General features: G+C 37.5%; 1 protein-coding gene across 1 annotated transcript in view; it reads right to left on the reverse strand.

The window, feature by feature from the left end:
• The window catches only part of LOC102185449 (transmembrane protease serine 11F), a 104,484-nt gene continuing 91,700 nt past the window's right edge, over positions 1,749-14,532 (reverse strand). Inside the window, exons 9-11 of the mRNA XM_018049513.1 lie at positions 11,071-11,330; positions 9,851-9,993; positions 1,749-3,430 (exon numbers count right to left, since the gene is read on the reverse strand). Coding sequence (XP_017905002.1) covers positions 3,272-3,430; positions 9,851-9,993; positions 11,071-11,330 — 562 coding nt within the window. The 3' untranslated portion in view covers positions 1,749-3,271. The remainder of the gene's footprint in view (positions 3,431-9,850; positions 9,994-11,070; positions 11,331-14,532) is intronic.

A 14,532-nucleotide genomic window follows, 5' to 3' on the forward strand; every position in this document is an offset into this window, starting at 1 on the left:
TATTAATGTGTTTTTGCTCTTAGTGTTATTGAATCATGAAGATTTTCCTGAGAGGTTGTTAGACATTGTAAAATTTTTGTTTCAATCTTGCTCTAGCATTAATAATTAACCTTTTTATCCACATGGCACCCCAAACTCTACCAAGATTCTATAGGAATTATGTGCTACATCATTTACTATCAACTGAAATGGCTTTGACCTGTCTTTTTAAAAACAATGAGTCAGACAAATTGTAGAGTTGTTGTTGTTATTTTTTTTTTCTATGAAAAGTTGTGTGTGTTATTATAGTATTCACAGCATACAAGACACAGCCCAAGCTTTTTTTTAACCACAAAATATCTGCAAAATTCACAAAGCAATACTATTGATAAATAAAAATAACACTGTAAAAAAAACCACTTCTGTATAATTTTAATGCATTTACAGCATCATCTGTACTAATATCAGTTTGCAGAAATATACTTTGCATTTTTTGAGCAAATTTTAAACATTCATTGATTTTTCAACTTTATTATTTTACAAGAAAGCTTTACAACAATGCCATGAGCTAGATCACCCAATGTCCCATATAGTAGGTGGAAAACATGAGGAAAAGCTATTGCATGATCCTCGTATCACCACACAACAGATCAGAATCAAACTAGAAACAGTATATATAAATCTATTTTTAAAATCTGCTTTTCCATTCCTTAGGTTTTCATAGTCTATTGCATTTATTCCTCTCATATGTGTCAAAATGTCATTGGGCTGAATTAAGTTAACCGTATTATAATTTAAATAAGTATATGTAGTTTCACAGATATTTATACGCAAAGAGAAGTCACAGTCTTCTGAAATAAAAATATAGGTACACAAAAGCACATATCCATCCAATCTAGACAGATTTGTTTTCTTTTGTCTACCAAAGGCTGTGTTAGGCTTTAATATAAAGAAGCTACATCATCAATCAAACAGATTTTGAACATGCTAAATATTTGCCAAAAAGTTTTGGCTGTATCTCTACATATAAAAGGAAGCATAAGGATTTAAATTTTTATTCTGCTTTTTCTGCTGATATTTAGTTGCTAGGAGTTATCAGATCAGAAATTTGGTGATTTTTTGTTTTCAAAAAGGAAGTATGTATGAATAACCATTTTGTGTCTATTATATCTTAACATTTATATTAAATGACTAGGAGTTGTTTAGTTACGTTTATCTTGTTTACATATACATTACATATAACACACATACATGCAAATTTAAAGTTTCGATCATTAAAGAAACTAAGAGGCTAGATTTTTCTTAGATAAATCAGAGCAACAAGTCTAGAATATGAGACCTCACGTTTGGAACCTGAGTGTGAATCCAGCTGCATCTCTGTGGCCATAGACCTGATGACAGATGACAAGCGTCTTATGATTACTTGTGTATAAACAGACTTGGTTAGACATACATTACTGAGGCATACAAAACTGATTTTGAAAACCTAGTAATTCACCTAATTTTTTACAATGTAATTTAAACTATTCTGAAATCAATTACATGATTTTAAAGAAGCAAGGTACAATTTTTAAAAAGTATATTGTTTTATTGAGTCCAAAGCACATTAATAATAATTCATAGCAGTTAATCTATATACGTGCTTCCCAGGTGGCTCAGTGGCAAAGAACCAACCTGTCAGTGCAGGAGACATGGGTTCGATCCCTGGGTCAGGAAGATCCCCCTGGAATAAGAAACAGCAACCCATTCCAGTATTCTTGCCTGGAAAATTCCATGGACAAAGGAGCCTGGCGGGCTTCAGTCCATGGGGTCACAGAGAAAGATACAACTGAGCATGCACACACAGCATGACACATAGTCCATATTGAGAGCCCGCTGTGTAAAGACACTGTTCCAAGTAATTTACCTGTATGAATGCATTTAATCCTCATAATGATATGAGGTAGGTACCATTTTTATTCTCACTGTAGAGATGAAAGTGCTAATGCAGAGATGTTAAGGACCCATAGTTTATACATGGCAGAGTCAACATTCAAGCTCAAGCAGTCTGATTCGAAGCCTGTGCTCTCTCCCACCAGACTGGTTTAAGCCCTATGTCATTCACTTATTAAACAAATTAAGTTAATTTACTTTAAAACTCATAAAGGCATTCCTTCCCATTATAATAAACCTTTATATAGTGTATAATATATGCCAGACACTGCGCCAAGTATTGCACAAATCAGATTTCCTAACCTGACATTCCAGTAGACATCTGACTTGTCAGAGAACTTAAGACTTATAAAAGCACTGTATATGATATAGATATATCTAAATGATAATTCTTGCCTGGAGAATCCCAGGGACGGGGGAGCTTGCTGGGGCTGCCTTCTATGGGGTCGCACAGAGTCAGACACGACTGAAGCGATTTAGCAGCAGCAGCAGCAAATGATAATTGGATGTCTCATTCCACCAAAAATCTAAAGAGTGCTTGTTTTGTTAGTAATTATTTGAAACATCTCTGATAGCCTAGGTTCCATTGGTTCTTTTTATCCTCCTTATACCCATGAAAAAGTGCTCCCAAGAGTTGTCTCCTTTTCAGTCTAGCTTCAAATGTGTGACTGGAAAGATGTTGTTAAAGAATAAACCAGAAATGCTTATTAACAATACAACGTGCATCCTGAAGCTAGCACTGATGTGAATAACCCAATGTTAATAGCAAGTTCAGATATATTTAAACACCTTTTAAATGGCAATTCTCATGGTTAATGATAATGCTCTGTATTATTATTTGTAAACACAGGTTAGAATTCAAGTTATATTGCAAATCTCACACACTCCATTCAAGCCATTGAAGGTCCAGTAATCAGTCCTAGAATGCTGGAGCCCTGAATCCTCAAGGATGGTTGCTGTTTGATATTTTGCTAGATGAATCCCAAGTGCTCCAGGTACTATATGAAGTAAGATTTTGAGAGCCCCGGAAGTTCTTCATATCCTCTGGAAAATGATGTTCCCATCTTCAATGGAAGGAAAGTTTATGTAAATATTCATCTGATTAGTAGGATCACAATTTCCCATGTGAGTGAGGAGTTGGTGCTACCTGTCATTTGCTGTATCTTTTTCTCCTGGGGTAGAGAAAGATTTCTGTCCCATATACACAAAGTTCACCTCATGATATTAGATTGCTCTGCCTCTGAAGGACTTCTTGAGATTCAGCAAAAGAACTGATCCAAATCACAAGAATATAAATAATACATTATATGCAGGAGTTTTAGCTCTATGTGCGATGTATAAAATTCAGGATCAGTTCACACTAGATACCAGTCTTGGAGGCAATCCAGTCTCGATACTGAGACACTCTTGTGTAGACCCCAGGTTTTTTGGGAAGAGCACATGATTGTCCCCAACTTACTATACCAACAAGGTACCAGATTTCATGATTTTCATAAACCAGAGGTCCACCAGAATCTCCCTAGAGAAAAAAAAAAAATTGAGATTGTTAACTCTAGTTCAGTAGGACAATCACTGCAATCATCTTTCTTCCAGAGGAAAAATGGAAACAGTTATGTAGAACATGCAACCAGATTAAAGACAGATTATATGATGGTTCTCTTGACTGAGTTAAAATTTTGTGCTAAATTATTAAGTAAATTATTTTCTAGGAAGACCAATACTAATTTATATGGAATGGCTACATTATTTAATGCTTCAGCATACATATATTTTTTGCTAGTTTTATTAGACACTGTAAGCATGATTTAGTAAGCATTTATCTAAAATATTTAATATGAGGTTGGTATTTGTACATTGAAGGAAATGGCAACCCACTCCAGTATTATTGCCAAGAGAATCCTGTGGACGGTGGAGCCTGGTGGGCTGCTGTCCATAGGGTTGCACAGGGTCAGACACGACTGAAACGACTTAGCATGCATGCATGCATTGGAGAAGGAAATGGCAACCCACTCCAGTATTCTTGCCTGGAGAATCCCAGGGACGGAGGAGCCTGGTGCCGTCTGTGTCGCACAGAGTCAGACCCAACTGAAGCAACTTAGCAGCAGCAGCAATTTTCTGTGATCTCTTCTGAGTATGTTAGCTCTTGATTGTATTTTATGAACCTACTCTGGCTTTCCTTTCTTTCACTTACCTATTTCTATCTTATGTTTGCTTTCTGAATTTTATATAAGCCTCCTTAAATCTCTTTTGGATCAGAGAAGATTATGCAAATAAATAGATGCAAGTATCGAGGTTAAAATCGTGGTCTCAGTAGTTGAACTGCCCATTTCAGGTCCAGCTCTATTAATTACTTGTTGTGCGATCTTAGGTAAGATACACAGGATAAATTCTCTGTGCCTCTCCCACTTGCTTCATTTGTTTTTTCTTTTATCAACTATTTATTGAGTTCCTACTATATGTCACAGGGCTTCCTTGGTAGCTCAGATGGTAAAGAATCTGCCTGTAATGCAGGAGACCCCTGGGTATTGAGGATGCCTGGGTCAGGAGTATCCCTTGGAGAAGGGAGTGGCTACCCAATCCAGTATTCTTGCCTGGAGAACTCCATGGACAGAGGAGCCTGGGGGCTACAGCACATGTGGTTGCAAAGAGTTGGACACAATTGAATGACCTAACAATTCGCTACATGTCTCAGGCATTTTGATGGGCATTGAGGATTAACAATGACCAAAAATGAACTGTCCCTATGCTCATAGAGCTTGACATTTATGCAAATGACAACTGTTATGAGTGCTATGGGAACATAAAATAGGGGGATTTGACTAGTCAGGGAGGTTAGGGCTATTTCCCTTGGTGAAATGTAATCAATCTAATAGCTGAAGGAAGAGGAGTAAATCGTGAAAAGCAAGGCATGAATGAAATGCGTTTTAGACAGAGGGAAGCATGACAAATTCTCTGTGGCATGAAGCAGCCTGGCATATGCAAAGGCTTGTAGAAATAGGAGACTGGAGAGAGGACAGCAAGTGGGCAAGTGGTACAGAATGAGGCCATAGCAGTAAAGAGAGACTATTCTATATAAAGTCCTATGGGTCTTTTTAAGAAGTTTTTATCATAAGAAAAAAATAAAGGTAAAACATTGAAGATTTAAGTGTTTTAAGGAGGGTGTTAACATGATCAGATTGCATCCTGTTAGAAACCATCCTGAAATTCATTCGACTAATGCACTACAGGATCATAAGAATGAATACAAAGAGATTAAACTAAATAGTTAATGTGTATGGGAGGGTGTCAAGGGACAGGAAGAGGAGGAGAGGTTGAGAGAGGATAGAAAGGCAAAAGATGGTGGAGAGAGATTTAAGGAAGTAAAATCCATGGGATTAGGTGGTTATTTGAATATGGGAAAAAGAGAAATTACAATGGTTTCTAGCCTTTGGCGTATCTAACAGAATGAAAGGGAATACCATTTGCAGAAATACAAAACACAGAAAGAAGATTAGTTGGGGAGAAGAATCAGAGCAGAATCGGGTACAACATTTGAATTTGAAGTGCCTTTGAAATATCCAACTGGAGCTGCCGAGTAGGAATAGAATAGATAAATCTGGAGATCAAAAGAGAGGATGGGGCTAAAAGTAAAATTTTATGTAGCATCTGCAAAAAAAATGATAATTGAAGCTATGAAAGAGAATTAGATTCTCTGGGGAGAAAGTATCGAGTGAAAAGATACACAGGCATAAATTAACATGTAATGAGTGGGATTAAGAGAAGGACACTGAAAAGGAGATAGTGAAGGAGCAGACAGAGATGCAAAATGAAAATTATTACAAGCCAAGAGAAGACAATATTTCAATAAACAGGGAGTGGTAAGCACTATTAAATACTGCTAAGAGGTAAAAAAGACCCCCTCAAGTTGTTGATGGTCGTTAGTGATTCATTGAAAACATTAGGAAGAGAGATTTTGATGAAACGATAAGGCAGGAACCATATTGAAACAGTCTGAGGAGTTAGTGAGAGATGAGAAAATTGCGACAATAAACATTTTCTCAAATATTTGATGGTAAAGAGATAAAATGAGAGGCTAGCTGAAGGCATTATGGGTCAAAAAAAAAATTGCTTTTCTTTTTTTTCCCCATGACTTGAGAGATCTGAATAGAGAATTTAGTTACAAGAGAAATGTTGACTCTGGAAGGAGAGAGACTGTAATTGCTAATATATGCATGCTAAGTCACCTCAGTTGTGTCCAACTGTTTGTGACCCTATGGATTGTAGCCCGCTAGGCTTCTCTGTCCATGGAATTCTCCAGGTAAGAATACTGGACTGGGTTGACATTTCCTTCTCCAGGGGGTCTTCCTGGGGATCAAACCCTCGTCTCTTATGTCTCCTGCATTGGCAGGTGGGTTCTTTACCACTAGTGCCACCTGGGAAGCCCAGTTGCTAGTGTAAACTTCCCCAAAAGGTCAACAAGAGGAGGCATCTGAACAGTGGGGAAGGGGCTATTCTTGGGGAAGGGGCTATTCTTAGTGAAGGAGTAACTTCTCTGCAGTGACCTAAGCTGAAGGTGGATGAAAAGGGTCCAGATAAAGGCAGATCTGCAATGTTTGATGCTAGGAAGGTGGGGAAATTCCCTACCATGGCTTTTATTTATTTATTTATTTATTTTTGAAAATTCAGAACAGAATCATCAGTCGAGAATAAATGAGCAGGAAAAACTGGAAGTTAAGAAAAGCAGAGAATGGTGGGAGAATTCAGAGAAAGGTAGATTTAGGAAAAAGCAACAAAAATAGTAAGGTTGTCAGCTTTGTTATGTGGAACACATACTGGAGCCATGTGTTCTGTTGTATTTTTTTCAGGAGCATATGATTTCCCAGATGCAGGCAGAGAGAGAATCTGAATAACTGAGTTCTTCCAGGTTTGGAACTTGTCAGACATAAACACTAGGAAGAGAGAACATCAAGTGGGTTTGGGGTATAAGCACAAATGTTTAAAAAATGATCACAGTGAAATCTAAATTGGACAAGTGAACAGTGGAAGAAAGGAAAGAATTAATGGACTGTGAAACAGCAGAGAAGCTACGCTCTACAAGACTCTGTGAAACTGAAGAAGGGTGGTATTCAGCCAACAAATATTTGTGCCAAGACTGATTGAGGTATTCATGAAACAGAGGTAAATAAAATAGATGCTCTAAAATAGGTGCCTTCACAGAATTCACTTTCTAGGCTAGTGAGACAGTTAAGTAAAATATATTGTGCATTGAATGGTGTAAGAGCTAGAAATGAGAAGAGACGCAAAGAATATGTGTGTAAGTTGTGTATATTGGGCAGTCAGGATTGGTAGGTTGGATTATAACAGTGTGACCAAAGAAATAGAAGTAGTTTAAAATCAGGCAGAAAGGACTGAGCATAGTTGTTAAATAGGAAGATTTGGGAATTTAGTGTCATTGGAGATGCAACAGGTTTTGATGACAAGGTTCAAGGTGTGGCCCTAGGAATAGGTGACTGAGGAGGAGTTAAGGTCCCTGGAAGTTGAGATCTATGAACTAAGGATCCAGTATTTAAATGAACTGATGACAATATTGCAGACGTTAGGATGAAGGTGGAATCTATTTTTGGCGTCAATGGCATGAAAGAATGAGTGGAAGAAAGTAGAGAGATTAGGAGGTTAGGGAGATAAAAACTAGATAAATGAGAGATGATACAGCTGAATAAAGTGCTTTTCAGAAGAGAGATTTCTCTGCCTTTTGACTACAAATTTGTTTAAGAAAATAACAATAGAGCAAAAGAGGTTGTCTGACCCAGAAACTGGAGCAATAGACTAATTTTCTAATTTATAAATAGTACTACGTCATGGTACTATGTCAATAGTACCACACAAAGATGGACACAATAAAGGACAGAAATGGTATGGACCTAACAGAAGCAGAAGATATTAAGAAGAGGTGGCAAGAATACACAAAAGAACTGTACAAAAATGATCTTCAGGACCTAGATAACCACGATGGTGTGATTACTCACCTAGAGTCAGACATCTTGGAATACAGAGTCAAGTGGACCTTCTTTAGGAAACATCACTACAAACAGAGCTAGTGGAGGTGATGGAATTCCAGTTGAGATATTTCAAATCCTAAGAGATGATGCTGTGAAAGTGCTGCACTCATTATGCCAGCAAATTTGGAAAACTCCACAATACTGAGAAAGGTCAATGTGCATTCCAGTCCCAAAGAAAGGCAATGCCAAAGAATGTTCAAACTACCACAAAGTTGCGCTCATCTTATATGCTAGTAACATAATGCTCAAAATTCTCCAAGCCAGGCTTCAACAGTATGTGAACTGTGAACTTCCAGATGTTCAAGATGGTTTTAGAAAAGGAAGAGGAACCAGAGATCAAATTGCCAACATCCATTGGATCATAGAAAAAGCAAGAGAGTTCCAGAAAAACATCTACTTCTGCTTTATTGACTATGCCAAACCTTTGACTATGGGGATCACAAGAAACTGAGAAAAATTCTGAAAGAGATGGGAATACCAAACCACTTGATCTGCCTCTTGAGAAATCTGTATGCAGGTCAGGAAGCAACAGTTAGAACTGGACATGGAACAACAGACTGGTTCCAAATAGGACAAGGAGTACATCAAGGCTGTATATTGTCACCCTGCTTATTTAATTTATATGCAGAGTACATTGTGAAAAACACTGGGCTGAATGAAGTACAAGCTGGAATCAAGATTGCCAAGAGATGTATCAATAATCTCAGATATGCAGATGATACCACTCTTATGGCAGAAAGCGAAGAACTAAAGAGCCTCTTGATGAAAGTGAAAAAGGAGAGTGAAAAAGTTGGCTTAAAACTCAACATTTAGAAAATTAAGATCATGGCATCTGGTCCTATCACTTCATGGCAAATAGATGGGGAAACAGTGGAAACATTGACAGACTTTATTTTGGGGGGCTCCAAAATCACTGCAGATGGTGACTTGCTCCTTGCAAGAAAAATTATGACTAACCTAGGTGAGATGAGGTGAAGTTGCTCAGTTGTGTCCGACTCTTTGTGACCCCGTGGACTGTAGCCTACCAGGCTCCTCTGTCCATGGGATTCTCCAGGCAAGAATACTGGAGTGGGTTGCCATTTCCTTCTCCAGAGGATCGTCCTGACCCAGGGATTGAACCCAGGTCTCCCGCATTGGAAGCAGACGCTTTAACCTCTGAGCCACCAGGGAAGCCCATGACTAACCTAGACTGCATATTAAAAAGCAGAGACATTGCTTTGCCAACAAATGTCAGTCTAGCCAAGGCTATGGTTTTTCCAGTAGTCATGTATGGTTGTGAGAGTTGGACTATAAAGAAAGCTGAGCATTGAAGAATTGATTCTTTTGAAATGTGGTGTTGGAGAAGACTCTTGAGAGTCCCTTGGACTGCAAGGAAATCCAACCCATCCATCCTAAAGGAAAACAGTCCTGAATATTCATTGGAAGGACTGATTGAAGCTGAAGCTCCAATACTTTGGCCACTTGATGTAAAGAAGTGACTCCCTGGAAAAGAGATACTGGGAAAGACTCAAGGCAGGAGGAGAAGGGGACGAGAAGATGAGATGGTTGGATGCTATCACCAATTCAATGGACATGAGTTTGAGCAAGCTCTGGGAGTTGGTGATGGACAGTGAGGCCTGGCGTGCTGCAGTCCATGGGGTTGTAAAGAGTTGGACATGACTGAGTGACTGAACTGAACTATGTCAATCTCATTATATTAAATGAAATAATGTATAGAAAGTGTTTAGCATTGTTTTTGCATGCTCAAAGCAACATAATAATTTTTATTATCATTGGTTATTTAGGTAAACTGATTCTTTGATAAAATTCATGTTATTTTTTTCTTTAAACATATAGGCCCAAATTAGAAATCATTAATGGAAACTTTCCTTTTAAAGTGTTGACCTTGTCTTTGAACTTACCTTACATGCATCTACTTTTCCTTCCATGAATCCGGCACACAACATTCCTGAAGTTATCATGCCATCATATACATCCTTTCTGTTACACACCTCAGGGCTTATGGTTTCTACCCTGGCTTGCCGTAGTTTATTTTGTGTTGGTCCTATTACACAAACAAATGAAAAAACAAAAAACATGTTCTTTGAACACAGCTATATCTAAGACTCAGAAGACACATGAATTGTATATTCTTAGGAGTAAAAGCATTAGATTTTTCATTATTAATGATTGCCTAATTTTGTTTTCTGTGGTATAAATGTCTACATGCAAGGAAACAGTACACATATATGTGGCATTGGTGGTTTAGTTGCTGTCGTGTCCAACTCTTGCGTTTGTGGACCTTCAAAAGTTCTTTGAACTCTCAAAACTACACACAATATTGTATGTATATGACTTTTTTCATGATTTTCCACAATAAGGAAGCTGAGGCTCAGAGAAGTTCATTGATTTTCCAAAATCTACTCAAGTATAAACCAGGATACAAACTGCACAGTTCTGTTTGCCCTGCTCTATGCTATACAGTGTTATTTCAGAATGTCTCAAAGCATGAGAAACAAAGCAAATGCTGAAGATATATCAACAATATGACACTAGCAGAGAAGAAGGCCAGTGGTTAGGAGGAAAAAATACTGCACAAGTTAGTCTCAAAGCATTCACAAACCACTTCTATATTTATGACCATAGTATATTCTCATTAAAATTAGGAAGAATTTTAACAACAACAAAAAAAGCATATGAAGTATACACTAGCCAGGAGTGTTTACATCTGGCGAATATACAACTCGTAGTGATTTACTTCCCTCCCATAGCATTTTGTTCCTTCTTAGTGTAACCAGAACAGTCTGTTCATCTTATCCATGTTATAGAATTCTCCTCTTCCCCACGACTGCTCCAAATAATTGTGAACTCCTCAAGGATGGGTATATGATTCCTTTTAGTTTTTTTACTTTAACATATAGCACCTTGTTCTTCTCAGAGCCATACTTTCCTTCTCCATGGAATCTTCCTGACCCAGGGATTGAATCTGGCAGGCAGATTCTTTACCATCTGAGCCACCAGGGAATCCCATACACATTAGAAGCACGAACATTTTAATGAAAAGTCTAAAGAGGTACCTCCTAGATGGCACATTAGATCCCAAGATAAATTTGTACTAAGTAAATTACATTGAACAACTCACCATCATCTACAATGGATCCAAATCCTGTGACAAATACACCTGTTTTAGGTCGCAACTTTAAGGATGAATCTGGGAGGCAAACTCTCTGAACTACATTTGAAAACTCAACTCGGGTAGCAAGCTGAGCCAAAGCAATGTCATTTTCATTTGTTTCTTTACGGTAATTTTCATGAATGATAATTTTCCTCAAACTTCGTTTCACTGTGGGTGGCGTTATAGTTATACCAAAAGTAACGATCCATCTATTTGGGTCTTTATTTCTGCATAAAAATAAAGAATAATATTAGTGATACTTAACTGTATCCTTTAAAAACAATTGAGACAGTATTCTCCACAACTATTGGAATTACGTCCCTGAAAAATTCCTATAGCGAGAGAATTTGCAATTGGTGGCCTTATGTAAAAAAAAAAAGAGGTTAAAATACTGATGATACAAGTGAGAGTAGGAAAGCTCTTAAAATATTTCACAAGCTCTAAAATTTAAAAGAATACAATAGTTAAGTGGAATTCCATGCTGCAGTTGGAATAATAATAATGGGTAGTATACAATTAGTTTATAACATTTTAATTCTACCATTTTAATTAAACATTTTAATGTTAAATTAAATTAACAGTTTTGTTCATTAGGAACTCTTCAAATTTGATTTTTTCTCTAATTTCAATGAAGTATATAGAAATTAATTTTGACCTGTTTTGGACATTATCACCCTAAGAGGTATTTCCTTCTGTATGAGACATTCTCTCCATTCTTATTTTATGATTTAACCTGTTGACTCTTGTTTTTGAGTCTTACCTTGATCTTTGAGACAAAGTGTAATTTGTCTTCTTCACAAACCCTCATGTGTATACAGGATTATTTCTCCACCCAGTGCCCATACCCTGCCCCAATACTCAAGGGCTAAAAGCAGCCTTAACTCATTGTTGTGCTGTTAGAGCTCCCACTACCCTTTCATCTGCCCTGGTCAGTCCCCCTTACTGTTAAGGCTTTCCCTTAACACAGATGCTTTTCTCTACTATGAGATTACACTACAAGCAAATTTTGCAACCTTCTATCATCTCTTTACTCCCTGTTCTACCCTAAACCTCAGTTTCCTCTTTGTCTAACCAGCATTTTCAAGAATGACAAAAATATATAGAAACTTGAATTCTCTGTGTACAGGAAAATTATGTAAAAGGAAATTACACATAAGAGAATTCAAAAGGGGAATTTCCCTGTTCATGCAGGATTACTGTGTTGGTGAATCATAAAGTTTTAACTGTAATGCAAAACCTGAAAGATCAGTGGTTTGCAAAGTACTCTGTACTGCCCCAGGGATGAGAAGGCAGAGCCTAGGGGCCAAGGAATTGGGGTATGCAGGGATCTCCTCTCTCAGCTGCTCTACTTATTTACACTTTAAAGGAAGGTTTAATTCAAAGCAGAAATCTTAAGGATGAAGCATTCGTCTGAAAACTAGAATTCTGAAAGCTACAAAGACTTATGTTACTTCAGTCCTTAAGGATCTTGTAAACCAACTGAGTAGACAAAACAGAAATACCTTCATGCATGCATGAAAAACCAGAAAGGGAGACTTAAGTAATAGGCACAGTTCAGCATGCTCTACAGATAAGAACACTGAGATTCAGAAATTAAATGACTCGGCCAGGTACATGATATATTCAGCTGGTTAGTGTCAGAGACAGATGGCCCAGGTCTCATGATATCCTGTCAAGAACTTTTCTCTATATACACTTGTTTCACAAAGACTGGGATCATTTTTCATGGGCATAAAGGTGCTAACATTTGTCTTAAATATGATTTTTAAAATATAGTATTTCTATAGGAAAAAACATAAAAGTTTTAAAAGTATTTGGATAATTGTGATATTGTCTTCAAAGTACCCTTATTTTTCCTTCACAATAGTGCACTTCATTATGCAATTATATGAAATTATATCACATGCAAAATTGATCCCTTTCTTTCCAGGATCATTATCATTTCAAACTCTTTATTATTCTTGGCATAAAATATACTATCACATTTCTCATATTAAAAAAAAATTCCTCCTTAGAATCCACAGCCACCCCAGAATATCAAATTTCTCTGCTCCCATTCATTTAAAAACTCCTTGAAAGTGGGGTCTAAACTCACTACATCCAATCCTTATCTTTCTTTTCTCTCTTGAATTCATTCTCACCCCTATCACATCTTTACAATTTATTTTATCAAGATCACCAGTTATCTCTATTTTATCAAACTCAATGGCCAGTCCCTTTATATTTCTGCCCACACAGAAATGGCAGTGGACCTGCTGGAACATGTGTCTCAGTCTATATACCTTATATTCTTCACTAAATAGTTAAAGACTTTACATTCTGAGCTTATTTCTTTTTAATTTATGTAAGTAAATATCAGTTATAAATTTTTTTAATGTATGAAGAATGGAGGATTATATGAGCATGAAAAAATCATAAAGCCTTGAAAAATTAGTGAGACTCAAGTTTACCTAAGCACGATGATATTACTGAGGTTGTAAATACGTATGTGTGCATCCTTTTTCTTTTTTCATGAGACAGTGACAATCACCTTAAATCCATTAAGTCATTCTCACTACACATCTACTCCACAAATAAAGGTGTAGGCATCTTAGAACAATTTGGGTGTTACCCTTAGAATGATGATCAAGCACCACCTAGACTCACCAAGGATAGTTTCTTCTGAAAGGGTGTGTGAACAGTGTCATTGGCCAGGACTTTTTTCAGAACTTTTGTTTTTTGAGGGTTTAAAAGGAAAAACTCTTTGTACCCTGATGTTGAAACCTCAGGGAAAGAAGATAGTGTGTCTCTGATCTTGGGCAATAGTGTGCCTGTGCCTGTCTGTGTATGTGAAGTGATGTAGCTGAGTGTTAAGGGTTACAACTGTGAAAGCCCAACAGAGAGCTATTTTCAGGTTTATATGACCCATCTTCCACACTGTGAGGGCAGTGATATAGGTTAGTAGAGCTCTCCCACCATCCGTACACCTCTCTAGTCCAGAAAAGCCCACATGAAATGAAGTGAAAGTGGCTAAGTCATGTCTGACTCTTTGTGACCCCACGGACTATACAGTCCATGGAATTTTCCAGGCCAGAATACTGGAGTGGGTAGCCTTTCCATTCTCCAGGGGATCTTCCCAACTCAGGGATTGAACGCAGGTCTCCTGCATTGCAGGTGGATTCTTTACCAGCCCACATGGTTCTTGGATAATTGGAAGCTGTTGCTTTTTAGTTGCTTCAGTCGTGTCCAACTCCGTGCAACCCCATAGATGGCAGGTTCCTCCGTCCCTGGGATTCTCCAGGCAAGAATACTGGAGTTGGCTGCATTTCCTTCTCCAAAATTGGAAGGGAGACCTTCAAAAATGATACCTTTGATTTTTTTTTTCCTATAAGTGGTGGTGGATGTTGATAGTTGGAGGATAGATGAAATAATTTTTAAAGTGAAAGTGGC

This window comes from Capra hircus, chromosome 6, assembly GCF_001704415.2.
Source record: "Capra hircus breed San Clemente chromosome 6, ASM170441v1, whole genome shotgun sequence".
Taxonomy (NCBI): domain Eukaryota; kingdom Metazoa; phylum Chordata; class Mammalia; order Artiodactyla; family Bovidae; genus Capra; species Capra hircus.